The sequence below is a fragment of the Branchiostoma belcheri genome, unplaced genomic scaffold, assembly GCF_001625305.1.
Source record: "Branchiostoma belcheri isolate BF01 breed outbred unplaced genomic scaffold, Haploidv18h27 scaffold69, whole genome shotgun sequence".
NCBI classification, from domain to species: Eukaryota; Metazoa; Chordata; class Leptocardii; order Amphioxiformes; family Branchiostomatidae; genus Branchiostoma; species Branchiostoma belcheri.
In genome coordinates, this window is record NW_017804342.1 from 833,300 (window position 1) to 841,869 (window position 8,570).

Sequence of the window (8,570 nt, forward strand, 5' to 3'; positions counted from 1 at the left end):
AAATGTCTTTTATACTGCACTAGACCTTTTTGGTTCCCACCCTCTGCGGATTACATTGACTTATGCAAACAAGGATAGCTGGAAAAAAATTCCTGTTTGTTGAAACAACAGATCCCTTGCAAAATTGGCGAAGTGGGAGGTCCGTACGTTGCTGTAGTGGGCTTTTGGTGATTGTTGGTTAGTTTGTCAGTAGTTCAAGTTGTGGAAAAGCAATGTCTTGTTTTTTTTTATTGTGGATAGGTCAAGGGGTTTAGATTGAGGGTTTCAAGTTTGGAGTCTCTAGTAGGTAGTGGGTAAGTGCAATGGGACATTTTGTGAGAACATTTTCATAAGTGCAGGCCAGGTTTTGCTCCTTCTCGATCGTTTTATGTAAGGTTACTACGAATGTAGGTTAAAATAACAATTTACAGGCAGGGAGCTGTCAACCGTGGAAAAATATTCTAACGGTTGTTTGTTGAAATAACATCGCCTGTCAACAACTTGCATGCTTAACCGCTGCTAATTGACACCTCTGTGTCCTCAGAGTGCGGCACATCTGGCCTTGGGGTATTTCCTGCAAAGTTGGCCTCGAAACATTCATGCATTTGTGTTATTTGTGCATACGGTATGTTACTATGATGCAAACATGATTTGAACCACATCACAAATTTTGTTTCTATCGGGCAAAAAGACTGTATACTGTACGATCTAGTATGAAAAAATAACTTGAAATGACCTGGGTGAAAGAGCAGGTTTGAAACTTTCTTGGGCCATCAGAAGAAAGTCGTGTTAGCTGAGAACTCATGCATAATCGGGCGTACGTAAGGAAAAACACTTTGGGTAGGATTGTACTAGGAGTCTTCCTATGGGTCATGTGGAGGTGAAATTGAGAAGTCAACATTGGAAGGCTAGGGTAAAATGTACACCATATGGGCTACCAAACAGTACGGATATAGCCAAACAGTATCCCCGAACCAAACGGACATAGCCAAACAGTATCCCCGACTTGAGGTATAACCGGCAACTAAAGGATCTACTCGATCGTGGAAAATGTTACGTTTCAACAAGAAGACATTTATTCCAATATTCAGGTTAAATTGCAGTGACAGGAAAGGCGTGTTGGGTAGGTCACCCGAGGCTGACCTAGCACTGCCAGGTATACCCCTGGGGCCTCCCTGGAGGACAGGCCGGTGGTGTTCCGCAGTAATACAAAGTCCAGCGCTGTTGTGGGCTAAAACTCTGAGACGTATGAACGGCGGCGCCAGGCTACTCCCCGCTCAGCGCCAGTATACTGCTTTCCAAATTTATGGTGTTACATCCCGATTTTTCTAGATAATTTCGCAAAAAATTGTTTAAAAAATTCCTGATTTCCGGGCTGAGTGGCGTCCATTTTGCCATGGTAAAGTCCTAGACATGGTACAGGCTAGGTAAATAGTATGTTGCTTCGTTCACAAAAGGACTCTCTGACCACTATAACTACGATAATCATCTTCAAAAAACCTACACTATACACACACACAACACCCTCCAAAACAATATCTGTCGAAGGCATGAGTCCTCCGAACTCTAGTTGTTGCTGTTTTTAATTGGTTCTGAAAAGTTTCCGCCCTATTTCTTGAGACGATGCTTCATTATTTTCATCGAGTGCGGTTTCTGCTCATCACCTTTGTACATCAATTGTTTAAAAAATGTACGGAAATACCAACATGATGATATTTTCCTCATGCAGTTGCAAAGAAGTAGACGAAGACCACCCAATGCCAGCCTACAAGAAAAACGTCGTCTTCTGGGACTGTGCCGGATTTCCTGATGCCACCGATAAAGTGTACTCTACGATCGTCTCACTGGCACTTGACAGTCGCATACCATCCGGCACCAACGTGATCGAATGCATGAATCAAACCCCGGATGAGCTCAGAAAAAGGTTCGCACGAGTAGATCGCAACATGACGTTTGATCGGATCGTATTCATCTTGTCCGCAGCAAGTGAGGAAATTCCCGGTTACCTGGTGGAAGCAATCAAGACAGGAGCACAGCAAGGGCATGGTAAATATTGTCTTTTTTCCTTAGGCCATCAGCTCCAATAGCATTATGCAACCCTAGGCACAAGTAGCTTTGATTCTCTTTTATTTATGTATAACTTATTGAATCGGTGTCGTATAAGCCCACACGGGCTGGGCGCGGGATAGCGCACGACACGGAAATAAAGTCTCATTCATTCATTCATTCATTCATTCATTCATTCATTCATTCATTCATTCATTCATTCATTCATTCATTCATTCATTCATTCATTCATTCATTCATTCATTCATTCATTCATTCATTCATTCATTCATTCATTCATTCATTCATTCATTCATTCATTCATTACCAAAAGAGCCATATTGATAATGCCTAGAAAAAAGTTGTTCCCCGACCGACCCTAGCAAAAAGTTAAAAGAATAAACAAATCGAAAAAATCCCACCTACTGAACCTGATGTGTCAGAAATCAGAAACTTAAGGCCTTTGAAGAAACGTTTCTCTTTTGCACTGAATTTTTTTTGGTGGGGAAAAAAATTCAGTGCAAAAGAGAAACCCCGATAAAAAAAGCCTAAAAACACACTAAAAATACCCCCAAAACCCAAACCTCTGCTTGGAGAGTAGTGGACGGTGTGCGAAGCCGAACCTTGAACGGCAAACACAGGTAACTGGTACAACTGTTGTAGGGTGTGCACAGAGTTGAATACGTAACTTGCTCTGAAGATGGACAGAAGGATATGGAAGAGCGGATTGTTTTTACGGTGGTGTGTATGCTAGTCTCCTATGTATGCTGTGCAGTCTATGGTAGACATCTCCTATGGCCAATGATATTCCCTTTTAGGCCAATTTCTACTAATTATCAGCCTGCAAAAGGAGTCTGGTGGAGACTAGGTGCGTGCGTCGTAGGGAGCCTTGATCGAAGGCTCGGGGAGATGACGGGTGCCCGACCACAACAACGTCACGAGGCCCCAACTTGCGCCACCTAGCATTAATAACCTGTTTTCGTCGACCCTAACATACCGTAGTCTCAGAACAGGATGTACTTTTTTATGGTTTGAATGTTTTCTTGCGGTACAATTGTGTAAATGACTGCATAATTATGTAATCGAGGAATGGCAGTACGTTTTTTGCCATTTTGGAACTTTCTTTTTGTCATTTTGGAAGGCTGAACTACATTGTTAATCTGTATTTCATGGATCACTTCAGTCGAAATAAGAAAAGATAAGAAAAAATACCTACCTACTGACCATATTTTTTCAGGATTCAAGTCGGAAAGTTTTCTTAGGCCTAATGGGAAAAGAACACTAAACGAAGTTAACAATGCCGGCATCATAAATCAATGTTGTTGACATTTCCCACGATGACTTGTCTTTCATGTGTTTGGACCCTGCGTATTACATGCCCTGACCTGTCTACATTTTTACTATAACCTTATTTGATTAAGAACCACTAATATGTCTGATTGCTGATAGCATGGGCACCTGTTTTTGAGCAGTCTTGATACGACACATACAATACAATAAAATCGAAGGATACGCAAGACGCTTTTTTGATAATGCGTGGCTAGATGTGTGTACTTATTCTTGACAAACTTTTCTTTATCTAAGTACATAGTCTAAAGGCATTACTTTGTTAAGTACATGTACATTGTACCAAACTTAATGCATTAGTTATTCATGACGAGTATTGGAAAAATATGCCAAAAGTTGTGCTAAAGTGGTGTCCACAAGGAAGAATGAAGAGGGGCGGACAGGTGATGACATGGAAAAAAAACAGTGGAAAGAGACCTTGCAGTAATGGGTTGCGGGTGGGAGGGGGCGCAACGAGCGGCGCAAGACAGAGGCAGATGGAGAGAAATCATGGCCCGCCTCAGCGGCAGCTGACATGAGGTGTAGGAGAGAGATAGAGATTGGAAAACATTTAATGCACAACATATATATCATATATTATATATCATATATTATATATTACATAACGTGACTAGCTACAGAACGCAAAACTACGGTTGGCTAGTATATAGATAATTATTCTATGTCATGAAATCGGCAAATGTATAGTGCAGAGCAACATCTGTCAACACACTGCCAAACTTGTCCCAGTGTACTGATCAAAGACAGGGTATCAAACCAACAGACTGACCGACTGACAAACTTGAGGGAACAAGCGATTGCAACGAAAGCATGTCCAGGGAACGAAGGGAAGAAAAAAAATCTTTCATTACATGCATACTCTATTGCTGAATTACGTTTGGCCATTAATGATATATTTTTCAATATATGATGCATGTATATGAGAGGGGACAGACTTAGGGAATAACCAATATATGCATACCTGACGTCACGGTATTTTATAAAACGGATGTAATACGACATTGCAGTATGAAAGCAATCACTAGAGGGCGTATATAACAGACCAACTTCCCACTAACACTTAATTAGCTTTTAATTTCATCATACAAGAAGACTAATGAGAAGAGTTGTTGATATTGTTTTATTTTACGATTTTACTGTTACAACAATTCTAATGATTAGATGTAGATGAACCACCACGTCATACAAAATATTGACAACACCAATACCAGTAAAACAAGTGTACTTCAAAGACATCTAACCCCTTCAACTCGGATTTGACAATCCCAGCTATTTACATCACTTCATGTTGCTTGGAGTAGACTCTTTGCAGAGCTGTGCTAAACACAGTTATTTACAAAGTATTTACAAATTAGTCTTTTTCTTTTAATTTTTCACCTCTACTTCTGAAAGGTTCAATTTCATGCCATGTAAATCATCTTCCATGATATGCTGTGACTGTTTAAAAGAGAACTTTGTACACTCTCATCCTTTTGGGGAGGATGCTTTAAATGCCATATAATCTCCACAGGTCAAACATGGTGAGTATCTGACAAAAACATCGTATTGGGATGGTTTTGAATGTCCCAACATTCTGCTGTTCATTCTCGATTCCTCATGTGTATCTGAAGGAAAAATACATATGTCATGTAGTTGTACAACCTAGGAAAATTCAGGAACCTAGGTAATGCTGTCATATTTTCCATTAAATTTGTCTTTGATATCGAATCTTAACGACTATGCTTCGGTCAGACCTGTTACTCATTCTGATTCCTGTGTATCTCATGTCTATCTGAAGGAAAAATCCACTTTACTTACATGTAGTTGTACAACATCAAAAATTACTGGAACCTAGGTAAAGATATCATATTTTCCATTTAAGTTTTCGTTAATATCAAATCTATGCTTCAGTCAGATCATCATTAAAGTACAGATGTATGGCCGGGAGCCACTGTTCCTCCTGCATGCTCAGGACATAGAAGTCTTCGCTCTCGTCAAATATCTCGTTCTCCTCCAGCGTCATCCCCATGTCCAGGTTCTTGCCGTCGTACTTCCAGGTGTAGCTGCCGGCGTGAGCGTTGTACTTCAGGTACCGCTCCAGGATCTCAGACAGGTACTCTTCAGAACAAACCTGTGTGAAGGCAAAATGTGGACTGATTAGACTAAGTTAATGTGGTACATATAAAGAAAACAAGATACATATGATTGTTGAATCAAAAGAGACACAAGCAATGTTCCAAACCAATCATTCACTGAGATACACTGGACACTAGGATAATTGAGTGTTGAGTCTGTTGACTCAAAAGAGCCAGGCCTAGGAAAATTTATTTATTTCAGTAGCAGAGAACTTTGAATAGTGTGAGAAATTCAGCAATTAAACAAATGGTGAAACGCTTTTTTTTTTAAATTCAGTCTAGAGATTTAAATCAAATTCATGAGTCATCTATGGACCTTCACTAACCAAAAATTTAACAGATTAGTTGCAATCTTTTATATTCAAAGACGGTAAAGGACTTAGGTGGAGAAGAATTTTTTTCAATGCCCCTTTATACGATACCTATATACTAGTATTCTTTATGTATTGACTAGATTTTAGTTATCCTTCCATACCTCAATGGTTTGTTCCTGGGACGTGAGTGTGTTGAGGATCCGGATGAAGCGTGTTTTCTGTGAGAGTTCTCCGATGTAGTACTTCTCGTCCTTCCACCACGGCCGGCCAAAGTCGTTGGCCCAGTCTGTGCGTGGGTACGGGGGCGGGATGTGGATGAAGCGCCCGTGTGGCGTGTAGTACTTCTCACAACCGGTCTCTGGGTCAATGTGGGTACGGATCTAGAGAAGGAAAAAGAGTGTTTAAAATGTAATACATGTTTAAGGCTATTGTCCACAAAGTTGATCATGGCTTTAAACAATGTCTACAGTTAGATGTGCAAAGGCTACTTGCATTATGCTAGTATTAAGTCAGCTTTGCAGTTGCACTGTGTGCCTGCAAAGCTGGTAAAAACTGCAAAACTGCAATCAATGTTTAAAAAGAAGTTTGCTGCTTTTGAGCATTTGTGGTTTTGCCCTTTGATGATTTTTGTTTTAAAATAAAACAGGAACAAAAGATTTATAATTTGGTACTTTTTTTACTTTTGCAAAGAGACTATATTTTTAATGTGCTGTAAATATAGAAAGGATTTCTTAATATAAATGTAGCCTGGTGTCAGTGATGTCCAAACTCAAACAAGAGGGTAACCATTAAGGCACTCACATCTTTCGTTTTCTTGTTGAACCAATGGGAGATGTCCTTCCCAGCCTCTGCAATGATCGGTTTCAGCAACACATTACCTGCAAACATGTTGTATACGTGATATAGCTAGACAGCTGACAGGGATTACAGTTTAATATCAAGAAACTAAACTTGACAAAAAGTTTGGAAACTTGATTTCGATTGATAAAACAATGCTCTGCAAATAGTTACATCAATTACATGGCAATTATCAACGCTATCATAAAACTTTGAAAACTCATGTATTGCCCTTAACATTGATACTCCGTGTGTTATGATTGTACATGGGGTTCACGTTGTTTTGTGTATAACGTAATATCAAAGGCTATAGCTATGTGTTGGGGGAGAGGGGACAGGGCTCGATTATTAAACTGCGAGAACAGGAATCCTACCTGCATGTTCCTCGGCCAAAGGCGTCAAATCGTACACCTTGCCCAGGTAGGACACCCACAGGTCCTTCAGCGTGTTGTGTATCGCCACCTCGTTCGGCGTGTAGAAGCTTGGCCGCCCCAATTTCCCCATTTCGGCCGACAAAACTCGCGAAAAGACGACGAAATACACGGACCGAGGATCGCGAAGCTTCCTGGTTGCCAAGAGAGACCAGGACCACAATGCCTTGCGATCTTACTGAACTCACGCCGATTCTCGGAGGTTCTCGTGAGAACTGTCATGGCGGAGGGGAAACCGGAAGAAATGAGGGTAAGGGGAAAATATTCAATTTTTACGAAATTCCTTAGATCTAGCGGCGATTCAGCACATGCTAGGTGTTAAGTATTGTATCAGGAGATATACGTGGTAGTTTCAGTGCCTGTGGTGGAATATTTTTTCCGAAAACTGGAGATAATGTCACGGTGGGGAGGGGGTGCGTGTCAGAAAAATTTTCGACCAATTTGCGAGAAGCACATATTTTTGCATAGGGCACATCCGTAGAAATTATTCAATGAATAGAATATAGGGCCATTGCACTATAGCAAGCATGATTACATGTCGTTTTTTGGCAGTTTTGGCAAGAAAATACTGATGCAATGTTGGTGTTTATTTTTCTTTTATAATCAAAACAAATATTTTGCACAGTTTGATGCAGATACACAAGAAAGCGAGGGCCGGCGGAAACTCCGTAGCTGGCTGAACAAGAGTCTGCGTGTGAGCATGACAGATGGGAGGACTCTGATCGGGGTCTTCCTCTGTACAGACAGGGACAAAAACGTTATTCTGGGGTCATGTCAGGAGTACATACAAGATCCAGGTAGTTATGTTTACCTTCGTAGACAAAAACATGTTGTTTTTGCTCTTTTTCTTCTTGTTCTTTAAACACGTAAGGTCAACCAGATGTCTGTTACCATGGTAACTAGTGCTGTAGCAGACACTAGCCTGTTGTGTTGCATTACAATTGCTAGTACATGTATGTAGCATACAAGTTGCAGGGCAGAGTTGGAGGGACTGAACAATGGTTACCATATTGTCAATGTGTCTTTTATTGCCTCTTCTTACAGATAGCACATCAGGTGATGATCCCCGGGTGCTGGGACTGGCCATGGTTCCTGGACATCATATCCTAAAAATAGAATATGATGACATCACAGCCAACCAGATCATGTGATCCATCTTCCCAACATTCCATCGCCAGGCCTGTGTGTGTGTTTTGAAGCACACAAGAAGGGCAAAACAATTGGTGACACTACATGCAATGCATCAGCTAGCTTGTCCTGAACATCATGGGCAAGAAGACTTGAAGAATGAGAAGAGCTGACATACAGGATGTATTTTTGTACCAGGACTGCTAAAAGCGTACAAGATCTCCAGTTGCTGAAAACCAGTACTTTGGCTTGTACACTTGAAGGCGACATGATACAAGCCCTTCTTGTCTGAGTCCAATTATGCCTAGAAATTGTGTCAATAAAATGTTTTGTATATAGTTTGTCATTTGTACCTTACTGTCTCATTGTCTCAA

General features: G+C 40.7%; 3 protein-coding genes across 3 annotated transcripts in view; 2 read left to right on the plus strand and 1 right to left on the minus strand.

The window, feature by feature from the left end:
* LOC109484108 (6-phosphogluconate dehydrogenase, decarboxylating-like) overlaps positions 1 to 5,414 on the plus strand; it is an 11,580-nt gene extending 6,166 nt beyond the window's left edge. The window contains exons 13-15 of the mRNA XM_019787330.1: positions 524 to 546; positions 1,709 to 1,903; positions 5,369 to 5,414. Coding sequence (XP_019642889.1) covers positions 524 to 546; positions 1,709 to 1,903; positions 5,369 to 5,414 — 264 coding nt within the window. The remainder of the gene's footprint in view (positions 1 to 523; positions 547 to 1,708; positions 1,904 to 5,368) is intronic.
* Positions 5,132 to 7,237, minus strand: LOC109484211 (cytochrome b5 domain-containing protein 1-like). Its single transcript, XM_019787458.1, has 4 exons — positions 7,012 to 7,237; positions 6,602 to 6,678; positions 5,962 to 6,180; positions 5,132 to 5,482 (listed from the first exon to the last, which is right to left on the minus strand). The coding sequence occupies exons 1-4, from the start codon at positions 7,139 to 7,141 to the stop codon at positions 5,252 to 5,254; spliced, it is 657 nt and encodes a 218-aa protein (XP_019643017.1). The 5' UTR covers positions 7,142 to 7,237; the 3' UTR covers positions 5,132 to 5,251.
* LOC109484215 (N-alpha-acetyltransferase 38, NatC auxiliary subunit-like) lies at positions 7,086 to 8,491 on the plus strand. The gene is made up of 3 exons (XM_019787462.1): positions 7,086 to 7,318; positions 7,694 to 7,865; positions 8,113 to 8,491. The coding sequence occupies exons 1-3, from the start codon at positions 7,289 to 7,291 to the stop codon at positions 8,217 to 8,219; spliced, it is 309 nt and encodes a 102-aa protein (XP_019643021.1). The 5' UTR covers positions 7,086 to 7,288; the 3' UTR covers positions 8,220 to 8,491.
* The last annotated feature ends 79 nt before the right edge of the window (positions 8,492 to 8,570 follow it).

What these genes read in the sequence shown, in the direction of transcription:
- LOC109484211 (XM_019787458.1), bottom strand. Translation starts at nt 7,141, where the DNA reads ATGGGGAAATTGGGGCGGCCAAGCTTCTACACGCCGAACGAGGTGGCG. An exon ending in TCAACAAGAAAACGAAAGAT is followed by an intron (nt 6,181 to 6,601) that starts GTGAGTGCCTTA and finishes TTCCTTCTCTAG; the next exon opens with ATCCGTACCCACATTGACCC. An exon ending in CCCAGGAACAAACCATTGAG is followed by an intron (nt 5,483 to 5,961) that starts GTATGGAAGGAT and finishes GCCTTCACACAG; the next exon opens with GTTTGTTCTGAAGAGTACCT.
- LOC109484215 (XM_019787462.1), top strand. Translation starts at nt 7,289, where the DNA reads ATGGCGGAGGGGAAACCGGAAGAAATGAGG. An exon ending in GGAAACCGGAAGAAATGAGG is followed by an intron (nt 7,319 to 7,693) that starts GTAAGGGGAAAA and finishes TATTTTGCACAG; the next exon opens with TTTGATGCAGATACACAAGA. An exon ending in GGAGTACATACAAGATCCAG is followed by an intron (nt 7,866 to 8,112) that starts GTAGTTATGTTT and finishes CTCTTCTTACAG; the next exon opens with ATAGCACATCAGGTGATGAT.